The sequence below is a fragment of the Podarcis gaigeae genome, assembly GCF_964106915.1.
Source record: "Podarcis gaigeae genome assembly, chromosome: 4".
Taxonomy (NCBI): domain Eukaryota; kingdom Metazoa; phylum Chordata; class Lepidosauria; order Squamata; family Lacertidae; genus Podarcis; species Podarcis gaigeae.
The window spans coordinates 79,292,768-79,316,405 of record NC_139677.1 but is presented as its reverse complement, the minus strand read 5'-3'; the positions used below and the strand labels follow the sequence as shown (position 1 = coordinate 79,316,405).

At 38.2% G+C, this 23,638-nt stretch overlaps 1 protein-coding gene across 4 annotated transcripts in view; it reads left to right on the top strand.

The window, feature by feature from the left end:
- The window catches only part of NBEA (neurobeachin), a 344,666-nt gene that overhangs the window by 153,325 nt on the left and 167,703 nt on the right, over positions 1–23,638 (top strand). For all 4 annotated transcript variants that reach the window (XM_083735945.1, XM_083735946.1, XM_083735943.1 and 1 more), the window contains one exon: positions 14,649–14,773. In XM_083735945.1, the coding sequence (XP_083592071.1) occupies positions 14,649–14,773 (125 nt within the window). The remainder of the gene's footprint in view (positions 1–14,648; positions 14,774–23,638) is intronic.

The following is a 23,638-nucleotide window of genomic DNA, read 5'->3' as shown; positions in this document are numbered from 1 at the left end:
CTCGGTAACCAATAGACAGCTAGTGCACATCCTTCAGCACCAGTGTAATATGTGTGTGTCTAGATGTATCCAGTGATTTTTTTTCTTTAAAAAAATGTTTAGGGGTACAGTGCTACCTCAGGTTACATACGCTTCAGGTTACATACACTTCAGGTTACAGACTCCGCTAACCCAGAAATAGTGCTTCAGGTTAAGAACTTTGCTTCAGGATAAGAACAGAAATTGTGTTCCGGAGGTGCGGCGGCAGCAGGAGGCCCCATTAGCTAAAGTGGTGCTTCAGGTTAAGAACAGTTTCGTTAAGAACAGACCTCCGGAATGAATTAAGTACTTAACCCGAGGTACCACTGTACTCTCATTTTGACTCAAGAAAATCACCCTTTTATAGTTCCAATCAGGAAAAATAAACACAGTAAATCGACAAAAGTACAAAGATCCACAAAATGTTTAGGGGTATGTGTACCCCTGCGTCCCCCCAGAAAAGAGTATCGCATGTACCACTCAATATTCTAGCTGCAGCATTCTGTGCTAGCCATGGCTTCTGAACCAAGTGCACGGGCAGCCAAACACAGAGCATGGCACACTAATTCAACACTAATTTCTTGCTTTTTATAAGACACTAACAGGTATGGTGCAGAATCTGATCACAACTGAGACAGTGACACATAGGAATAGGAGTTAATCCTCCCTCCACCTGCACAATGGTCCCAGTGAAGATCACGCTTCTCACACTCATAGAAAGAGGCAGCCAGTTTTAATTCCTCCAAGAGAAAAAACAAAACTGAACTTGGGGGTATAATTGGGATTGAGGCATAGGAATCACGGGGATCATCTGCCTTCTTATCTGCCTCAGCCATGATTATGATTGTGCACCTGCTATTTCTTTTATTTTATTTAAAGGCACACGAAATGCAATTGCCAGTTTATTTTATTGACCCTGAGATTCTGAAGAAAGACAGTGGTGAGCTGGGGTTCCTAATTGGTGGGATATGGTAGGCATGGCTATGAAAGCATAACAATAGCTGAAAAGGCAGAAACCCCAGGATGCAGTGTTGTGGAAGAAGGGAGATGAATATTATTTTGCTGGGTGCATAGGACCTGGCTGTGTGTTTCTTCTTTGGAAAGAAATCGCTGTCTGTGTTGGGAAGTAGGATGATGCAGCTGTCTGCTTTTTGTCCTGAGCATGACTTCTTTTTCAGAGAGTGAACCATATCATTTTGAAGGATGGCCCATATATTGATACTATGTAGAAGAACACTTATAATGTATTTCTAATCAGAATGATTTAGAATTCTGTAATGTGTTAAATACTGGCTGCCTTGCACCTGGTGTTGCTCGGGAATTTTTGAATTCAGTGGTTAAAACCACTGCAGTTTTGAAAGGTTCTGCCTGCCATCTTGATTCAGAATGGCATCCAGTTGTATACAACATAGACAAAAACCTGCTCCTTGATCTCAGGAACGGCCATGCAAATTTGATTACAGTATCTTAAGAGATTTCCAAATGCATAGCGGACAGGCAAACAAACAACTTTCCAAAATATAGCTAACTTCAGTACTAAGTTGCTAACTTCAGTGATGGGCATTGCAGTTGTGGTGCATTATATTGTTCATATTCTATCTTCTGTGTACAAATCTCCCAAGTTGGAATGGTGGGAAACAATATGGATGTGGTTAGGGGGAATAGAGAGAAATATCGCCCTTTGCCTTATGATAGATCTCTTGCAACTGCAGTGTTTTGGAGATTCTCACTTGTTGGGAGCACTTTTCATCTTCATATTGACAGGGAAATGTGAATAGACAAAATGTTACATTTTTATGGTAGTTAATAAGAATTTAGTTTACATCTTCAGTCTTTTGGCACTATGCTAAAGCTGAGAAGCCTTTATTTTATAATGAAACAAGTCTATTAGATCTTTATGAATCCTGAGGAAAACATCAGTATCTGTATTCAAAATTTAAAGTGAACCAGATCTATCTGTTAAGAACTCTTTTGGCAGCGATTATTTTCACTGTCATCTAAACTGTATTTCACTAGACCTTTCAGTACCTTTTGTTGATGAAACAAAGTTTATGAAATAAATTTCAAGATTATTTTCAGTAAAGCTGATGATATATGTTCTTTTACTGAGGTTATATCAGAAAATCAATATTTGTAAAATTGAAACAGTATAGGTTTGTATTGATCTATGTGGCTAAATCAAAACTAAAGGCTTTGTAACAGCTTTCTTAGACAGCCAGCTACCTACTAGTGGCAAACTATCAATTTTAGCTTTCTACTGATAAATCAGCTTGAAAATTGGATGTCAAATTTTTTTCAGTGAAGTAGTGATTTTTTTATGCCCTTTAACCTTCCCTTATATATTAGATAGGTTTATAAGGCTAAGCTTACCTTCCATAGCCAGTTGTAAAAAGAAGAGGAGACATTTAGATGGTATAGTTTGTATTTTTTCAGAGTTCTTGAAACCTAATATTATTTCCTCCTTTGTGTTTTCTCATGAGCTTGGAGAATAAATATTTTGAGATTAAAAAAAAAATCATCTGTGATATTTCAGATGGATCTGTCTTTGACTCTATTTCAAGCAATTGGAATCAATCTTAAGATTTCAGGAATCATTTGCTTCCTAAAGGGGGAGCCTTGATATTTTGCATTAAATGATTGATTTCTTGCTCTGGTGTTAAGATTTTTAACAACTGTTCTAACTGCCAATTACAACTGTGCAATAAGGTGTTAGTTTGTAAGATTGCATGCGTGTTTTTTTTCCTTTCCCATTTTTATAACAGAGCAGATGGCAAGCGTCGTCTTAGAATGTACCTCAGTATGTTATATGGTCTAAAGTAGGCTATAAACCCTTTGACTATAAGGAATACGGACTTCTTCTGAGTGTAATGGTATAGTCCTTGATGACATTTGACAGTACTATACCTTTATGCCTCTAGTCGAGACCATAAGTTAACTTAGGAAAGGGTATTGATTGCGAAGTTTTCTGCTGGATAATTACTTCTTGCTGGACAAAAATGTGGTGTGTATTGATCTGGATGGAAGCATTTCAGTTGCAGTTTCCCTTGGTTAACAGTGAGTGTCATCTTTCAGCCATGATAAATGGTAACTTTGTGGCTCAGTATAATTACTTTGTGGTGAAATGAACCACTCAAACTCTTCTCCTAACCCCCTTTCCCCTTATCAAGGGGCTACCACAATCTTAGGTTGCAGGCCATGATTTACTGAACTAATCATTTTCTTAATAGAACAAAGTCTTCTCCAGTACGTTTTGGAGTAAATATTATTATTATTTGAAGCAAATTGCTTTATTTTGAGTCTGTAACTGTGTTTCTCCCCTAGCTCTTGTCAGTTTATCTTGACCAGAAAAGGACCTTTCCCTTAAGGCCATCTTTTGACTTCAGTGATTGGATTCAGAGAACAATTTGAATGTGCAGTATTGTATCATGATTTCATCAGTGTAGAAATAATACTGTAACAGTCATTTTATTCAATGAGGATAGGATGGACTAAAATCTAAATAAATATAAAAATGTAAACCACAATGTCAATTTACAGGCACAGTATTTTGATGCAAACAATGCTATAATACATGTTGCATTTTGAAAACTAATGACTCTGGTTTCATGCCTTATATTTTACAGGACTACTTACTGTGTTACAACTACTACTGTCTCATTAAGCATACTGAAGAATAGGCTTATTATTGCCTTGGATTTGTTTCCGAAAGCCAATTTTAGTGTCTAATTCTAGGTCAATGACTCTGCTCAGATACAAGTCCAGATTACATACCAGGGGCAGGATCTATTCTACTGCCAATTGGCCCCACAGTTAATTCTTCCTAATGTCTAACTTTAACTTAGCTTGAGGCTATATAGCTCTTTCCCCAGTGATTAGCTGACTGAGTAATTCAGTTCATTTATATTGTTGCTAAGATATTTATAGACTATACTGTGACCCTATGTCTTGCTGCTTATAGTCTGTCTAAATTTAGCAGTTTTAGTCATTTTCATAAATGACCATTTTATGTAGGCCGTTGGTTGCCATTGGCAAATTCTCCATATTCTTTATGTTAGGCTGTTTGACACAGTGTTGTAAGGAGCCCATCAAGTTCATAGCTTGAATTTTAAAATGTAATTTCATGTACACATTAAACTATGTGGAATTTTGTGGTTTGGAGCAAGGAGGTTATGTTACATTTCAACTGTGCTGTCTCACACCAAAAAAAAATCAGTTTCACTCCTACATAAAACAACTAAACTAAACTAATTTCTGCTGGAGTTAACAAAGGTTTTCTGAGGACTGGTGGCAGTGGCATTTGTTCAAGTGGTGGTGCAGTGTTGTTAGTTCTGCTACTCAGATGTCTACACCTAACACATGGGAAGTGGATAGGCATTGGGATGGGACCAGCAGTGTGGCCACATTGTCCCTCTCTGTGGGTGGACTCATTTCACAAGTAATATTTGTTATTTTTGGTGCAACAAACATTATGGACGTTCTCAAAGCATTGCATACAATATGGATTGAAACAACCTAAGGAGAGTGTAGAAAATAAAGATTTTGCTCATGTGAATGAAATGCCTGCATAAAATGAAAGTTTATTTTTGAAGTGTGCCTCCTCTTCTTTTCACTGTTATTTTATCTATTAATATTTTATCTATTAGTTCCTGCCTTCCTTTAAAGCCCATATAAGGCAAAATTGCTTTTTCCTTGAGAAGGTATTGTGCTGTAGGTATTTGAAGTTACAATAAACTTGTGCTGATTTTAAACCATAAACCCATATAACTTCATTTCAATTTAATTGTTAAGTTATAGAACAAAACAAAATTAGTTGAAAGAAAACAAAATAAGAAGCGCATATTTAGAAGCAGCTGATCAATTTGTAAAGAGAACCACTTTATCTGTTCTCTTTTCCTTTACAAAATCCAATAAACTGCTATTATATTCCTTTTAAATGGTTCCATTACTAGGATTCTATAACAGACTAATCTCTTCATAATTATAATAAATGCCTATAATCAAAGCAGGAACCATTTAAAATAGGAAGAAAGACTGTTTTCCATCAAACACTTTGTTGTTCTCTGACCTTTGGAGCATTAAGCTACAATATAACACTACCTATAGATACAACATAGCTTTTTCAACTTAGCTTGCTCAGATAAAAATAAGTGGTTGAGATCAATGAAAATGTGGATTGACATATTAATAGTTTTTTTTTCCTTTTCAACCTTTCTACAAAGTAGGAAGAATTAAATGGATAATGACACTAGCATCTAACTGGGTATAAAATCTATGGAATTTAGATTGCAACCTTTGTAATTTAGTTAGAATGTAAAGATTCCTTTATAAAGAAGAGAGATATTAGAAAACTCAATCAAAGTGAGCTGCACATACCACTGTTGCGCTTTATGAAAGTATTGTTTTCCTTAACACAAAAACTGGTATTGTATTCAGATGAACAAACAATCATTTCCAGAGATCATTTAAGTAACTGAAGGCTGATAAGATTACGGGAAATGACTATATGTGATCAGAATGGCTTTCATCTGCATTTTGTTAGACCAAGCATTGATTTCACTTTTCAGCTGTGAACAGCAAGAGGCCAGCTGTGGCCAAAGGAGCGAGCAAGCAGTGAACTAGGGTCACAACAGAGAAAATGCAACACTTTTAACGATTACAGCTTAGCAAAAAATCTTCATGTTACAACCGTTTGAAAATTATGTATCCACTGGATCCGCAGACTTGTCAAAAAGAGTGGTTTTAAGTTCTGAGGAATTAAACCTTTGAACTGTAGTTAAATAAGTAAACATAATTATAAGGCAAAAACAAACAAAGTGGGTCAAATACATCTTCAAGGCACAAACAACTACATTTAACTTAGTATTCCCAGATGTGTTGAAGGGAAATTTACGAAAGTATTTTGAAAAACAAATTCCCATTTAAAAGCGTTTTAGATTCAGTGAAACTAACCTTCAAACCCTTCACAGATGTCCTAAAATGTTCTAAAACTACGGTCAGGTATATTTTTAAATAGTTAGTGTTATTTAACAAACAGCCATTACTCAAAGAGCATATTAACGTACTTCCAGTCCATTGTGACTGGCGTAATACAAAGTGTCTACTGAAATACTGATAGTACACTAAGTGCAGCTTTAAAGGGACACAAATAACAACCTAGTGTATAGAGTACCAATAAGGTATAATTTCTGGCAGCATATTTATTATTATTTGTATTTCCACATATGAGTGTTTTAACATTTGTTTTAATTTAAAACACCGTCCCTTTTTCTCCTATGCTTTCTGATAGCTTAAAATCTAATTCCTATGCTTTGTGATAAGCTTAAAATGATCAAAGACACTTCAAATGCAATGAATGGAACAATAGCCATACAAATATTAAGTCACAATCTCTACCTGTAAATTTGAATTTGACAAGAGGCAGGAAAGGAAAGTGTTCATACAGGAGGAGTTGCTTTCCCAGATGCTTACATCCCAGACTATCAAAAACAGCACCTTGAAATGGCCCTGGAAATCCCAAACCAGCCAGTGAAATTGTCTCATTTAGTACAGGTTGGTTGTGTTACTGCCTTCCGGACGTAATAAGATGGCAAGCTGTAGCATTCAGGTCCACTGCCTGCCGTTTCCATATCATCTTCAAGGGTAACCAGACACAAGCACATAACAGCAGTTGATTGGCCATCCACTGTCCTGTGGGAAGGATCCCAAGAGAAGCAAGCAGCACTTCAGAGTCTGCACTGGATAGACCAGGCATAGGCAAACTCGGCCCTCCAGATGTTTTGGGACTACAACTCCATCAACCCATCTAACAGGACCAGTGGTTAGGGATGATGGGAGCTGTAGTCCCAAAACATCTGCAGGGCCGAGTTTGCCTATGCCTGGGCTAGACAATCCCTGCAGGGCTCTTCTACCATCAGCTGCCCTGATTACTTTTCTATGTTGATATTGTTTCTTTGCTGTTGTTTTGAAATGTATTTCTTTTAAGCTGCCTCTGAAGGACCTGTATCCTAAAAGTCAGGATCTCTTGTAAGAATTGTAAGAAAGAAAATCACTTAGTTTGCATCATTAAATTTAGTCAAGTGAAAAGTGCTAAGAAAAAACAAGGTATTGTTTCCCCATAGTAGTGAGCCTTTTTATCTGGAAATGTGTGTGTGTGTGCACGCACATGTACACACAAACATATCAATTGAAATAAATTCAAAATTTCCTTTTGCTGCCTTCCACCTTTTTGCAGGGTGGGGTGGGGGGAATGTTGCTGCCATAACAGTTCAGTCCTCAGATCCTGGATTTATTCATTTTAGTATAAGCAGCTCTCATTTCTAGTCTGGGGGAAAGGGTCAAAAAAGGAACAAGAAGTTGGGCAGGCTGTGTGAATCTAACAATTAAGTCTATGAAGCCAGTTGGACCATTAAAGGTTGAAAGGGTTAGTATAATCCTAAGACATTTGCATTGTATAGCATAGCAGTTGAATGGTAGAGAAGAAGGAAGGGCTCCTCTGTGCACCTCAAACAGCACTACAAGCTTCTAGCTTAAGGCTGCACTCTTCAGTTAGGGGCCAGGGATAAATTGCAACATTTTATTGTGAGACTCTACTTCTCTTGTTAAACTTCTTTTTGATATCTTAATCAGTTGGCTTAGAAGCCAGCAGTTCATCCTGGCCATTAGTAAGAAATATCCTGTATCAAATCTGGATAAATTGTCTTAGCAAGTGGTGAAGCTCAATGTGGAACAAATATCTATTCTTAAATTTAAAAAAAACCCCAAATAACGTTGTGGAGGTTTACAAATACAATGGATCTTGAGCTCAATGTAGGTGAAAGCTTCCCTTTAAAAAATCTATTGGGTGGCAATTATAAATTGGCTGTGTCACATTGGGTTGTTTTGTACAAACTAAATTATAGAGAATCTCTTTATTATAGGACAGTGCAGCAAAACACAGCAATGGATTTTGTACTGTGTGCAGTAGCTTAATCAATTCCATTGCTCTCTATGCGAAAGAATAAGCTCTCTCTATCTCTACCGATGACATAGGGAAATGGATAGAAAAATCAAAGGTTCAAAGTTTCTTGATTCAGAATGCAGCCATTTGACCCTGAGCAGAGTTTCTCTTAAATCTTCATATAAATAATGAGCATTAAAAGTTGCATACTTAGTGGCAAATATTTTCATATAAGTACAATGTACCTTAAATAGCACACTAAGTTTAAGGAAGTTGATCAACAAGTTGAATTGCTAGGTTGAAAACCAATGCATGAAAAGTTAAGTGGTGTATGTAATAATGAGTCAAATTGTATACCCTAATCTTAATTTTATGTAGAGAGATTGTATTTGCTTTTTGAATTGGCCTATATGGTCAATATATGCATGCTGCTAATACACTTCTTACGATTTTGGTGTCATATTTTTACACTTTACAACTTTAGTCTGTTGTCCAGTAATGTGCAAAAGTTACCCACCCATATTTTGACTTTGTAATTTTAAAGAAGTTCCATTTGCAGCATAATTAGCTTTTAAGTGTCTCATCTATTTAGAAAAAAGAATGGACAAATAGTTGCATCCAATGTTGTCACATATCTGACAGAAGGTTATTTAATCCACCCATTCAGTTTTCCCCACACCACTTTCTACTCTGCTCCAAAGGGTACCTCAACTTTCTGGAGTAAATTGGGAGAAGGACACGGGAAATTGGCAAAGATCACATCTTGCCTTCTGTTGGCAGAATCCTTTAGTGGCTTAGAGTGCCCTCCATCAGTGAAGGAGCACAGTTGGATACAACCCAAATGCGTTTTAACATTTTGAAACTCTTAAAGAAAACATTTGTTTCCTTCCACTGCCATCTCTTTTGCTATCTCCACTGGAGTATGTGAAGCTGATAAATTTCATAGTGAGGGCTGTAGAATTACAATTCTGAAGAGGATTCTTCTTGTGATGTTTCTGGAGATGGAAAAATGTGTAAAGTTTCAGTGGAATTGTATTTAGGTACAGGCCATCAAAACCTACATCCATCTCCAGTACTTAGAAAAGGCTGTCCTCAACCAACCAAAAGATCTTTAACACCATGAATTCTCTGTACATCTGTTAGTAATATTCTTCTTTCCAATATGTCCCACCCATAATTTAAGAGAAGATTTATCTGTGTTCAGGTCTCTTTTTGGTGGCAAAGTTCAGTGTTCATCTTTTGAACAGTGGCAGTTTGAGCAGTCCTGCCTCTTTAAATTTCCGTAATGTTTACACTCCAGGTAACTTTAACAGCTTTCAGTAGTTACTTTACTTTTGAAGATAAATTGTTAAAAAAGATTACCTCACAAAGGCATTTGCTATTTTTACCAATACTTTAGTTGTTGAAAAGTAAATACTTTTCTGTTTCACAAGGAGTGTGTATTTAACTTAATGAATGCTAATTTCACTACAATATTTTAATGTTTTATAATTCATTAACTTCTGTGTTTTAGAAAAAACTTAAATTCCCATAACCCCCCATCTCTCCTCCCCCGTATCATTAGTCTGTGGCTTTTTCTCATCACTTTTCCTCACAGTGTGTTATAAAGCAACAGTATTCCTAAAAAATTAAACCAGCTAACCTAAACAAACACTTCATCTTAGAGTATATTTTACCCCGTATGCTTTTGTATGTGTGTGAGAGACTAATCCTTAGTTATTTCTTGAAAGTGTGCCTTTATTTAGTCAGAACAATATAACAGAAGCGCACACATGTGTTATGGAATATGGATTTGTGTGAAAAGTGATTGAAATAGCTGGAATACGTTCAAACAGAATGGGAGAAAATTGATGGCTTCCTGATCCAAGTTCTACTGAAACTAATTAACCTCTGTGTTTTGTTGACTTCAGTGTGATTTTGATAGTTTCTTGAAAGTGCTGTGCCTTAATCCATGTGATCATACTTACAAGTGTTAACTGAAGTAAAGGTTGATCAATCATCCATCATGATATCAGATTTTTACCAAAGGTATATGGATATTAATTGTAGTTGTAATAACATCAGAGAAGAAATATGTTTTAAAGTACAGCTGTTTTTCATTCTGTTCTTTAAACTGTAGAGGTAAACTACATTATAGGAAGCTAGAACTAATATAAAGGTCTTCTCCTCCAACAACTACAGTGAATAGCTAGCCAAATGTGGTCTAACAATAGATTTTTGCAAATAAGCAATGGTGCTTGGATACACATAAGTACCACACTTTGGAGTGATTATATGCTGTGTTCCTATACATGTATAACTGGATGTCATTCCCATTGGGCTCAATATACCTGTGCAGAGGATTGCAATTCGTGTATCGTACTAATATAAAGGACTTCAGAAGGATCTGACCAAGTGACAGAATAAGTAGCTAGTTATCTTTTCTGACAAGTATTACAAAATATGATATAACATTTCAACCATTTTGGATGTAGACACTTGGGCAATAGGTGACTGTAAGCACAAAAATGATAGAAAATGTCCATGTAAACAATATATCTATAGGATTAGTATGCTCCCAGCTATATAGTGATATAGGCCGCTAAATGGACTTTTCTACTTGCTGTGCAACAGTAAAGAAAAAGCAAACAGTGTTGGGCAAAGTGTTTGAAGAGTGGACTGTTTGGGTCATGTTCTACACAAGCTGAAATTTCTAAGTGGGGACAAAACATTATTTTGTTGTTGTTGTTTAGTCGTTTAGTCGTGTCCGACTCTTTGTGACCCCATGGACCAGAGCACGCCAGGCACTTCTGTCTTCCACTGCCTCCCGCAGTTTGGTCAGACTCATGTTTGTAGCTTCGAAGACACTATCCAACCATCTCGTCCTCTGTCGTCCCCTTCTCCTTGTGCCCTACATCTTTCCCAACATCAGGGTCTTTTCCAGGGAGTCTTCTCTTCTCATGAGGTGGCCAAAGTATTGGAGCCTCAGCTTCACGATCTGTCCTTCCAGTGAGCACTCAGGGCTGATTTCCTTAAGAATGGATCGGTTTGTTCTTCTTGCAGTCCATGGGACTCTCAAGAGTCTCCTCCAGCACCATAATTCAAAAGCACTGGAAAAAAGCATGGATCACTGCCTTGCCGTGGCGAAGGGGCTTGAAGAACTCAGAGAAGCTATGAACTATGCCGAGCAGGGCACCCAAGATGAACAGGTCATAGTGGAGAGTTTTGACCAAACGTGATCCACCTGGAGGAGGAACCGGCAAGCCACTCCAGTATCCCTGCCAAGAAAACTCCATGGACAAAGACAACAGGCATATAAAAACATTATTACAGACCCATAGAATCTGCACCCTGAGATTATCCAGCTACTGTCACATATAAAATAACTGTCCTCATATGTAATGATTTGTGTGAATGAAGAAAATAAATATAAAAGGAAGGCATCAAATTTAAATATTTTCAATATACGTAATTAACCTGTTGAGTCTATCTCAGCATATCATTGAAATAAAGAGAATGGTAAGAGTTAAAGTTTTGTATCAATGAGATTTGCCTTGATAAGACTGGATATTTGTAATGAAAAAATATTAAACCCTCATGCTTCAGTGCATAAGACAACTGCTAACTGATGGAGGTTAAGTGCAGCCTATCTCTGGCGTGACATTTATTCCATAAATGTCAACTACAAAGTTTCTTGCACCTTCCTTGAAAACATCTGTGTTTTGCCTGTTTTCAGACTGACTTAGTTGAACCAGTTGTCCAGTTAAATGTCTTACTTGCTTTCGGGTATAGTTCCTTTGTGAGATACCAGTTCTATATATCTATCTAAATACGTCTTTATCGGCAACAGATTTAGCTTTTTCCAATGTAAGTTTCTAAAAAATGAGATGCCATAATTCATTTTCTCAAGGCAAATGATCGGAATAGGCGTTTTCTTAGTGGGACTTCCCATTTTCCCACTTGCATGTCAACACCAGTAAAGTTTCTGCCAACAACAGGTTTCTTGATCTGATTGCTTACAGGTAACTATATACACTAATGTAATGAAGGACCAAGGCATGTTTCAAATTACTAATTTGGTTCTCTTTAAAAGGAAACTATTAGGCTTGTTAGATCTTTGTTTCAGGTTTTAAAAAAGCATACAGAATTGTGAAAAGATTTTGACTTGCTCTTTGCATTTCATTAACAGTTTCTTAGTGTCTTTCATATTGAAGGGTAAAGGTAAAGGTAAAGGTACCCCTGCCCGTATGGGCCAGTCTTGCCAGACTCTAGGGTTGTGCGCTCATCTCACTCTATGGGCCGGGAGCCAGCGCTGTCCGTAGACACTTCCGGGTCACGTGGCCAGTGTGACAAGCTGCATGTGGTGAGCCAGCGCAGCACACGGAACGCCGTTTACCTTCCCACTATAAAGCGGTCCCTATTTATCTACTTGCACTTAGGGGTGCTTTCGAACTGCTAGGTTGGCAGGCGCTGGGACCGAACGACGGGAGTGCACCCCGCCGCGGGGATTCGAACCGCCAACCATGCAATCGGCAAGTCCTAGGCACTGAGGTTTTACCCACAGCGCCACCCGCGTCCCTTATATTGAAGTGACCTTCTTGCAAATAGATACTGTAGCTTTCAATGGCTAACTCTTTACTTGCACCAGCCAATGGCAGTAATATTTTCATTCCTACTGGGGGTCAAATTATATTGGTTATCACTTTTAAAAAATGCAGTTCCCAAAGTGTGCATACCAGTGCACGAAAGAAGGTGAACACTGCCCAGCAGAGGAAGGATGGAAAGGTTTTGGAATTTATTGAATTTTATAAAGTTAAAAATTTAGTAAGAGTTGTGTCGCCGGTATCCTCTGTGTTAATAACAAAGCTGTTAAGCTGGATCTGGATCTTGTCTATACAGGCAACCCCCAATTTGCATGGGGGTTGTGTTCCAGGCCACCACCCACAACAGCAGAGCGCACATAAGCCCACTCTACTCTGTTACTCCCCCTCCCCTGTTGTGTCCCCATTTCTGGCCACTTCAAGGTCACCGCAATGTGCTTGTGCATGGTTGCACGTCAGTTGGACACATGTAAGACTTTTGCTGCCTGTATAGGGGGCCCACAGGAATAGCCATAGGAATAATTTGCTGTCTTCTATTGTACATATCACATTTAATATGGACTTATGTCCCCACTTCTAGTTGCCTGTGCAATCTGTCCAGTAGGAAAAATAGATGTTGATAGATCAGGTGATCCCAACCTACCCATAGCCTACCTTGGCGTTCATGGGTGCCAGTTCACTTTCAAGTTTATATATGTGGGGAGAGCAAGGTGTGTGAGAATGTGAGGCTGGCTTCTATGCCCACTATAAAGCGGTACCTATTTATATAACCTACTTGTAGGGTATCTGTCTGTCTTTCTGTCTCACTCTCTCTCAAATCTATGGGCACAGGAGGGGTTAAGCACCCATCCACTCTTATGCTAGCGATCCCTTGCAACTGCCTCCCCACCCCACATTCCCACTTTCCCAACATTTTTTTTTGGTCATTATAAAGTCTAATTCTGAGAGATGCAGGTGTGATTTAAAGATGGATAACTACTGAAACCTATTCTGCATGAACCATCATGGTGGCTCTCCAGTCTTCCTGCCCCTCTCTTTTACATTGTATTTATTTTGTGTAAAGACTTGCATTTGTGAAGGCATAAAACAGCCAAGATTAAGGTGCATTCTAGTGCCATTCATACCCTACTATATCAGTAAATATACAATGTACATACCGAATACTAGTTTTGTTTCCACCCCCCTGGTTTGCTGATGTAATAAGACAGAGGTTTAAGCACTGTCTTGCTCTGTTCACCCATCATATTGACATGGAACCTGTAGATAAAATAATAATAGTTAGCATTTTGTCAGTTGAGATTCTTGACTGTTTCCATATTTAGTAACTAAATTTAATATAAATGAATGCATGTATTTGCACGTTTGGTAGGATATGGGTTAACAATGGTTTCTGAATCATTCTGTGAAACTTTAATATTGGTTCTGAATGCAAAACAGGCAGTGTAAAATGATGATGGCCATGGTTGTTAATGACTTGTTTTAGCTGGGAGCTATAAAATCATCCAAGGACTCTGTTGGTGTTGGAATAATAATTTACCTAGACAATTACCACATGGTGGAATTTTTTGCAGCTCTAATTCAGAGTTATTAATAATGAATAAAATTGCAATTTTCTCAGGTTGCTGGGGGCAATGGGGAATTATTTCAATGAATATTTCAGCACATTATTTTAATCATAGTTCCACAAAAATTCAAGTGGGCAATATTTTATACTTTTAAGTTTAGTCTGCTAAGAGACCATAATCATTAAATTGCAAAATATTTGCTCTTAGGTCCATTCTATGATTTACAATCTTTTTTTTAAAGAAACACTGTAGAAGAAAGCAAGCTGTGTCATTAATACTTGTAATTTGATGCTGCATTTGTTAATGGGCTTGCTCTGATTAATGTTTTTTTGCAGTAAGCAGAGTGGTTTGAGAAAGTTGAATCCTTAAATGCTTCAATGAAAGTAAAGAAGTACTCAAATATTGCACTTTAATAATATATGTTGTAACATTTTCCTTGTACTCACTGAAAAAAGTAAGGAAATGTTTTATTGAGCTGCTGCTCCTTCTCTGTATCCCAGTTTAGTAGACACTAATCTTTTATTATTGTTGTTGTTGTTATTTTCTTAGCCAACTGCATGATTTCTGGCGCTTAGATTATTGGGAAGATGATCTGCGTCGACGGAGGCGGTTTGTTCGCAACGCCTTTGGCTCCACCCATTCTGATGCATTGCTCAAAGCTGCTGTGGAATATGGTCAGTACTCACTCAAAAAGCTTTATTTTTATTTGTAAGATGTTTCTGAGAACCATCCACTTTACTCCCTTTTTCCTTTTAGTACCTTTTTGGCCTTGCGTGAAAGATCCACATAGCTACAAGCTTTGTAGGGTACTTAGTGTTTAGAGCTCCTACTTTCCAAGGCCCTTCTTATCCCTGGGAAGGAGCTGACATGTTATTCAAATAGGTATGTGGCTGTGAAGGTAAAGGTAAAGGTACCCCTGCCCGTACGGGCCAGTCTTGCCAGACTCTGGGGTTGGTGCGCCCATCTCACTCAAGAGGCCGGGGGCCAGCGCTGTCCGGAGACACTTCCGGGTCATGTGGCCAGCGTGACATCGCTGCTCTGGCCAGAGCCAGAGCCAGAGCCGCAGCCGTTTACCTTCCCGCTAGTAAGCGGTCCCTATTTATCTACTTGCACCCAGGGGTGCTTTCGAACTGCTAGGTTGGCAGGTGCTGGGACCGAGCAGCGGGAGCGCACCCCGCCGCAGGGATTCGAACCGCCGACCTTTCGATCGGCAAGCCCTAGGCGCTGAGGTTTTACCCACAGCGCCACCTGCGTCCCTACGTGGCTGTGAACATGACCCCTATTGTGTTCAGCTAAAGGAGAGGTTCTGGGTGCAGTGATTTTACTCAGTTATGGTTCAGGTTGCAAGCACTTTACCGGATACAGCAATCTGAGGTTACTATAAAGAGGAGTGTCCTGTTGGACAGGAGTAGTAAGGGAAAATATATGAGAAAGTGGAACGACATCACATTGTAGAGTGGGAAAGCGGGGGAAATTGTCAACAGTATGTTCCAATGCAGGATATTTATTAGCATGTCTCATTGGTGAAGGAGCTGCTCGTAGCTTCAGCAGTGTCTCAGGCTAGTAGTGGGCAGCAGGTATGAGGATGCAAGATGATGTAAAAAATAATAATTTTGTAAGTTGTGTGTCTTTGTTTCTCAGTTTGATCCTTTTATTCTGGCTTGTTTTATTTGATGCTTCAGTGTGCTCTAAACCGCTTTGAGTTTTTTTTTTGAAAAATATAAAGCAGCATAGAAATGAATTGAATAATAATAAGACCATTGTCTAGAAAGAACAATGTAGCAGAGAGAGGTACGCCAGCCAGTTAGTTGCTATGTCAGCCAAGAAGGAGCTATCTATAGGCCAAATTTGCTCTGTGGGGATCCGTTAGCTACCTCAAATAAATAAATGAATGTTCTTTATGTGTACACCCCTCACATGCTTAATGATATTGAAATGAACTCTAATCAATCTTTGCTATGGTTTAATATTTCCAAGTTCGCAAAGTGTTCATTTTCAGAAAAGTTTTGCGATTCCATGCTGTAATTAGTTTTGATTAAAGTTTCCAGGGGCTTTCCCCATAATATACAAATATTTAAAACTCACAAGGTGAGCAACCAAACAGTGATATGAAATAGGACCTTAGGAAACATTTTATACATGTGCCTCTTGACCACAGAAATCTCTACCAACCCATTAGGTTGCCCTTCTCTATAACCACAAACATTAGAAATTTGCTTTGGGAGTTTATTTTGTTTTTAAGACGTACTAAGATTCTAAAGGTTTTGCTGAAGCTGCTGTATTCCACTTCAAAATTATACTTCACACTCCATAATAATAATAATAAAATTTTATTTGTATCCTGCCCTCCCCCAGCCGAAGCCGGATTCAGAGCGGCTAACAACAATAAAAGTAACACAACATTCTAAAATCAATTCATTTTAAAATCAGTTCAAAATCAAATTAATGGCAACCATTGGGCTAGAGTTCTGTGAGGATTACCAAAGGAGGGAGTCAGACTGTGCCTTGGCCAAAGGCCTGGTGGAACAGCTCTGTCTTGCAGGCCCTGCAGAAAGATGTCAAGTCCCTCAGGGCCCTAGTCTCTTGTGGCAGAGCATCCCACCAGATCGGGTCCATGCTATTATTTGTTCTGTGTAGATATTTCAGAGCCCTTTGATACAACTGTGTGGTACCCTTCAGAAGATACCTCCCATTATCCCTAACCATTCTCCATGCTGATGAGAGCTGATGGGAGTTGTAGTCCTCCACATCTGGAGGGCACCGGTACCTCGTGTTAAGAACTTTACCTCAGGATGAGAACAGAAATCGCGCGGCGGCAGCAGGAGGCCCCATTAGCTAAAGCGGTGTCTCAGGTTAAGAATGGTTTCAGGTTAAGAACAGACCTCTGGAACTAATTAAGTTCGTAACCAGAAGTACCACTGTAGTGCTTTAAATGCAACATCTGTGTGTACAGCTTGTGTTCTACCAGTGAGCTATATAGCCGTACCTCAAAACTGGCTTGTATCACACTGAACTTCCATCACTTTCCTTGGGCATTTTATTTTATTTGTGTTTTATAGAGAAGAGGAAAGACAGTAAAGCAGAAAGATTGTGGGCATAATGGGACAAAACCAAATAAGATGGTGAAAGAAGCAGGGAGGAATGAAAAGAATCAGTAATATATTTGGGCTAAAATTAGGTCCTGATCTGTACAGGGTGAAGACTATTGATCACAACTGTGGAGCTGTATAAGATATACATTGACATAGCTGTAGTGTCAGATTGAATCCTGTACCTAGAAGCAAGCAGCCTAAAACTGAGGGGTGCATGTGGAGCAGGGGCAGCAAGATTTTCAGCCAAGCATGTTTAGGGCCAAGCACCCAGCAAACAAGTATACAAGGAAATGTGATTAAGAGGTATAGCAAACTCCCCCGCTCCAAAAAAAAAAGGCCCTTGCCGAGTAAAATTAAGAGAACCTCATATTGTTTTCCCAATATTGTATTCAGATAAAGAAAGAAATAAAACTGGCACATATATGGAGAAATGTTGGCTGTGTCACTATTGGTTATATTTCAGATCACAACAGAAGGAAGTCGCCAACATAAATGTTTCTGAAGCTTTCAGTATCAAAATTAACAACAGCCTTCTAGAGGAATTTAAAACAGCTTGCTGTGAGATTAAATCCCATAGATTTTACCTTGATGGACTTTTTGAGGCTTGTGCTTTTGTGGATTTTAATATTAAAACTTTTAGTTGACCTTACTTTATAAAAAAACATCCTTAACACTGATGTTATTTTTATGCCTCTTGGTGATACTAATGAGTTGAATAATTTATGAGGTTGTCATGTGAAAAGGATTTGGTGCAGTTTGATGTATTTTCAGCCTCTGGTGCTGGAATGTGATTAATAAAGCGCTAGAAGCACAGATTTTTTTTTCCATGGGGCTTAACTTTCATTAGGGATTTTTCATCAGTGTTATTTTGATAATTTTTATAGCTGTCTGGTATAGTAGCAAAATTACTCTTAGTTTTAAGAATGAAAATCACATTAGACAAATAAAATGTTTGGGTTTTTTTTTGTTTTAAAGGGAGGTAGTTTACTTGCCTCGGATATCTTCTTAGTGGAAAATGACAGATAGAGTAATGAGTCGCATAACGCATTTTTGTGGGGGTTGTTGTTTGTTAAATCTTGCCTCTAAATGTAGTACCATGAATGCTGCTTTGAGTATCCATATAATAGTGGGAAACATCTTAGTAGTTTTTCGTTATCTACATTGACTGTCAGTTATCATTTAGGGATGTTGTGCATAAATATTGCAGCAAAGGAATGTTTAGTCAAAGCCTAAGTCAGCAAGCTCCTCTGTGTCTACGATCAAAGGCATCAGCTTAAATAGGTCTGATCAGGCATTGCAGACGAGGGCAGGCAGCTTCAGCCGAGCAAAAAACACAGAGCAAAGATGACAAAATTAATCAGTCATTTCTCTGGCAATAAATAACAAGATATGCTGAGGTCTGCAGATGAGAGAATTTCTAGGTTCCTTGGAGATGTGCCTGCTTAATACCCGATTTATCTAAGCTTGCACAGCCATCAAGATATGACCTTGATGAATAAAAGAGCACTCTCTAACTAATCTCGACTTAAATCAGTATTGATAGTGAATGCTTGGATACAGTAACAATATGATAGTCACGGTCACCAAAGAACAGGAAAATCTTGAGAATGGCAAAAATTGTCTGTGACTTTGCACCTGTTCAGGGGGGAGAATGTCAGCTGTTAACTAGTGAGCGGAAACACACAAAAATGTGGTGAAGATTACTTAGATGATTCGAGTGTCTATATATTCTATATATTCCATAAAAAAACATAAGAATTTTTGATTCTTTGTAAAATGCATCCAATTAATCTTTTGTTGGTAGAAAAATTGATATTCAGTTTGAGGGGGGTCATATGTAGCCCCTTCCCACTGCTGCAGGCACCGCCACAGAAGGAAGCCAGAGGTTGAAAGGATTGGCATTGGGCAGCTTAGACCTTCCCCTTTCCACCCCACCTGCTTCCATTTCCTTCCTCTCTACCCACCTGCCAGCCCCTTCCTCTCTACCCACCTGCCCACTCACCAGGCCAGGTCACACTCTCTCCCCTTAAAGCTCAGCCAAACCAAGCCTCTGACACACCACTGGACTGGGCAGCTCCCCAACAACCATCCTGCTCCGCTTCTGTTTTCCTCCTCCTTGGTCTCCAATGCTGCTGCAACCAAAATGGCCTTGTTGTGAGGCACGCAGCGGCAGCGTGGTTGCTGGGGAACTTTCCCAGATTTCTGACTGTTCCTTTGTGGCTTGCCCACCACCTGTGCTGCTTTCCTGGGACACCCATTCACTGAACTGTCTGCCTACCTGAAGCAGTCAACTGCAGTTCTTATGACAATTCTTAGAATTATATGCAAAGATAGCAGCTCATCATTGAGAACTTTCTTTTTTCTGTAAAATTATATTTTAATTTTTTTCAAATCAAATTTTATTTTCTTTTGTTTCCTTTCATTTTGTGTGTGTGTGTGTGTGTGAGAGAGAGAGAGAGAGAGAGAGAGAGAGAGAATGTTGCAAATTACGACACAGTCCCCAGAGTACAGTGGTTTGTTAACAGTACAACTGTTAGTGTTCTAAGCAGTTTATGCAATCTAGCAAGGTCAAAATGACCGTGAACTGTGCAGAGAGCTGCTTGTATAACTTCCTTGCCAATAGGGATTATGTGAGAGTTTGGCTGAGCTTGGCTTGGACCCGAGTCCAAACTGGATTTGAGCCTTCCAATCTGTAAGCTTCCTTTTCTGAGCCTTCCAGATACTAGCACTTAGCAAAGGAACCCGCCGTGTTAATTTCTTCCGTTCTGATGCAAGCTAATTCATTGTGAAGCGGCTCCATCCACTAGCACTGAGATTGTGTGTGAGAGGAGAAACACCGCAGGTATAAAATGGGAGAGTGACCTGGCTCCCTTGATCCTCAGTGGGGCTATCCACAGACATCTGGCTTTTGGTCTCCAACCCCAGATTTGCTCCACAACACACACACCCACCCACCCACCCACACACACCAGTCCCCTTAGGAACTAAATACAAATACCACTTTGGAAAGTGAGGAGGTTCCTGACAATGACCGTCAGATTGGCTCAATACAATTACTTGATCATGTATCATTTGTGGCAGCAAAATTCCATGTTCATACAAGAAGACCTTCTGAAAGCTCACTAATTTCTACTTGCCACGTGGATATAAGTGCTCGTGATTCTGTGTATTCTCTCAGATGGTTGTGTTGTAAATTGTGGATATATGAAGGTCTCATGTATGTAATTTGGCATAGGAGTTTCATAAACTCTGGATCAGCTTCCAATAACATATCTTTACTTGGTATGTGGATGGTGTATAATCAAGAAAGCATTATTGAGTTGTCTCAACAGTGGTGATGAAAATAAAGGTGGCCCCTAATATATGTATGACTGAAGCCATTTATGCTATGATGTCACCGCAGAAAAAGTCCTACTCCTCATAATTTCCAAAGCTGGTGGCAGACCAGGGCTTTCCCCAAAGATCTAGAAGGGTGGGGAAAATCGTATGTAGGGGAGCAGATAGTCACTGGGAAATAGAAAGGGTTGATATGCAGGCTTGAAGCAAAGAATAGGGCATGGCACTGTCTTGATCTTTTGTATGGATCTGTTTGGGGTGGGGGGATAACAATGACCAGCTTCAAGCTGAATCTATGCCGTTTAGCTATAGAATTTAGTGCCTAGTTTAAAGGAGCATAAATCTATACCACCCAGCATCCTATGCATGTGTTCCTATTTGTGAAGAGAAATTGGTTGCGCACACATGGATTTCCATTGCAAACAGAATGTCGCAATCTCTCTTTGATTTCAACTTATCATTTGCTCATGCCTTTTTAGTCTTGTGACTTACAATTTGAATTAGGAATGTTCATAAAAGAATGCTACAAGATAAAGTGGGGGGAAATAACTGCTTTGATAATCATTCCTTCTAAAATGGCTAAGCATTCCCATCTGTGCATGTGTACTACAGTTTCTTACTAGTGAATCATGCATTTTTTCCCCCTACCAGGGGGGAAAGCTACTTTCATTTTCGGTGTCTTTTGAAAATAATATTTTCAAATGTAACGGTGCACAAAGCATAGCACGTAGCATAACATTCTTTGTTCATTTTTATGCTGAGCTTTTACTTCTATATAAGTACAAGATGAGAATATATTTCTGGAACTTTTATGGAGTGGCATCCACTTCATGGACAGAGATTATGTAGATACTAATCTAGATATTACAGTGACGAGCTCTTTTAAAATGTGTATTCAGTGGTAAAGGGCTTCCAGATGTCATCAAATAACTCTTCTCTGTTCTTCAGTCTAAATGTGATGATCTCAGAGGAAGCAATGTAAGACAGGCATGTAAACCATTCCGTTTTACTTAAAGAGCATTGTCTTCCCCAGATTTTCTTCCTTTTTCTTTCTTTCTTTCTTTTTTTGCTGCTTTTGGTTCATTTATCAATCAACTTTTCCATTTTCACCCTGCATCTTTGCTATCCAAAATTTATTTCATTGCATTGATGCATGTTCATCTTTTTTAGTACAGTACAGATTTGTTAATAATTTCCCATGCACAGTGTGTCTTGTTTGAGGTTGCTGTTCTCTTGTGAGAATATTGCACTTTCCAAGCACAGTCCTGTGAATGTAGGGAAATGCCCCCAAATGTTCATTAATTGACTGCTATGATTTTTATGAGGACTGCTGCTGTTCAGGTGTGATAGGTACCTGTTGGGTTTTTCTTTTGACAAGATAGCTATGTGCACCACAGTGTCCCATTCTGCCACCATTTTGTGAGAATTTTTTTTTTTATTGCTTTGGAGACTTTTGCTTTGTTATGTGTGGTGAATGACCTCGTGAGGTATAGAATATTTTGTCTACTCTTAGAATTTCCCCTCTAAAGATAAAATGATTTATACTCATTTATACTCTTGTGACTGCCAATTTAAATACAGAATCAAAATTTACATGTGGAGCTTTTCAGAGGTTTCATCTCCAGTCCTGTGAATGAATTCCTTTACTTCCCTGGACTTAGCAGCAACCTTTCAGATTCATTCTATAATTTCATTTTTTTTTCAATGAAGGAAACCCAAGTTGTATTTAATTCTCAAGTGGCAAGAAGCATTGATAGGGGGCATTTTAATTATCAGGTTTGGAACCTTAGTTAGTTAGTTTTGTTTAGCTTTTGCTTGTTACATTTAACCCTACTAGAAGATTCTATACTTATCATTTATGTGTAACCTCTAAGGCAAGTTTTATTATATTCTATTTCAAAATAATTATCTACCTTCTCTTAAGAGTATTCTTACATTATCTTGCACTTCCATAGTATACAATCACATTACAAGTGTTCAAGTCATATTGCAAATTCAAGAACACATTTTAGCTTTTTTAATTGTATTTTTTCTCTTGGTCTATTTTATAAATAACTTTCCTATCAATAAAAGCTATCTTTTATATAAATATAAAATATGTCTTCTTTTAAAAATATATTTTTGAACTAGTATTAGAAGGTAGGTAGGGTGTATTTGGAAAAGCAAATTGTGAAAAACGCATTGCATGGCTTTTGCAAGTCAGTACACTCTATTAGCAAATCTGTCAATATAAAAAGTGCATTCCATTTCCACCTCTTGCTCTAATAACCTTTTCTATGTTACTCACAGGCAGTTCACATAATCAGAGTGTATTGTCAGCTTACTGGAGCTGGGGAAGCATGAAATGAAAATCACGTTAATATTGATCCAATTCTTTCTTGCAAGTGTCCTTGATGTCCTTTGCTACTGAGCAGTAGCTATTTGTTATATTTGGGAAAATAACTCAGTTATGACTATTCTTTGTAAACTGTATTCAAGCATAATTATTATTAATGTAGTTTTTGCTACTTGTCATTATTTTCTCATTTTCAATATTTTGTAATATAAGATCATTAAATCACAAGTAATCACCTCCTTATTTGCTAGCCTTTGCTATATAATGAATGTCTGCAACTTAAGACATTATGTTAACTAATGAAAGGTATGTACAATATGGGTTAAATTATGTGGACATATCCCTTATGAGATTTTCATTGACAAATGCTGCTTACAAGGTCAGATGTCATTGCTCTGTTCCAGCATTACAGTACTGAATTTTCTTAAGTACAACACCTCTCAAAATGAAAATAACCACCAGTGTTTGGCATGTTTATTGGAAAGCAGGGCAAAAAATGAATTCTCCTCATAATTAGTAGAATCAAATATTTCCTATTAGAATTGTTGATTGTGCTCTAAATCTATCTGTTTTTAACTTTAGATTGTACCTATATCCTCTCTGTAGTTTATTTTTTATACAGAGCCTAGAAAATCTAAGTGCCCAGTATTCTTTTTATTTCAAATATAGGTTACCTGCTATTTCTCCTCTTAATCCTTTTCTCCCTAGTTTTTTTGGGGTTTTTAGAATTCTTTTTCAACTCTGGAAAATTATGGAACTCTTAACAATTCATTAAG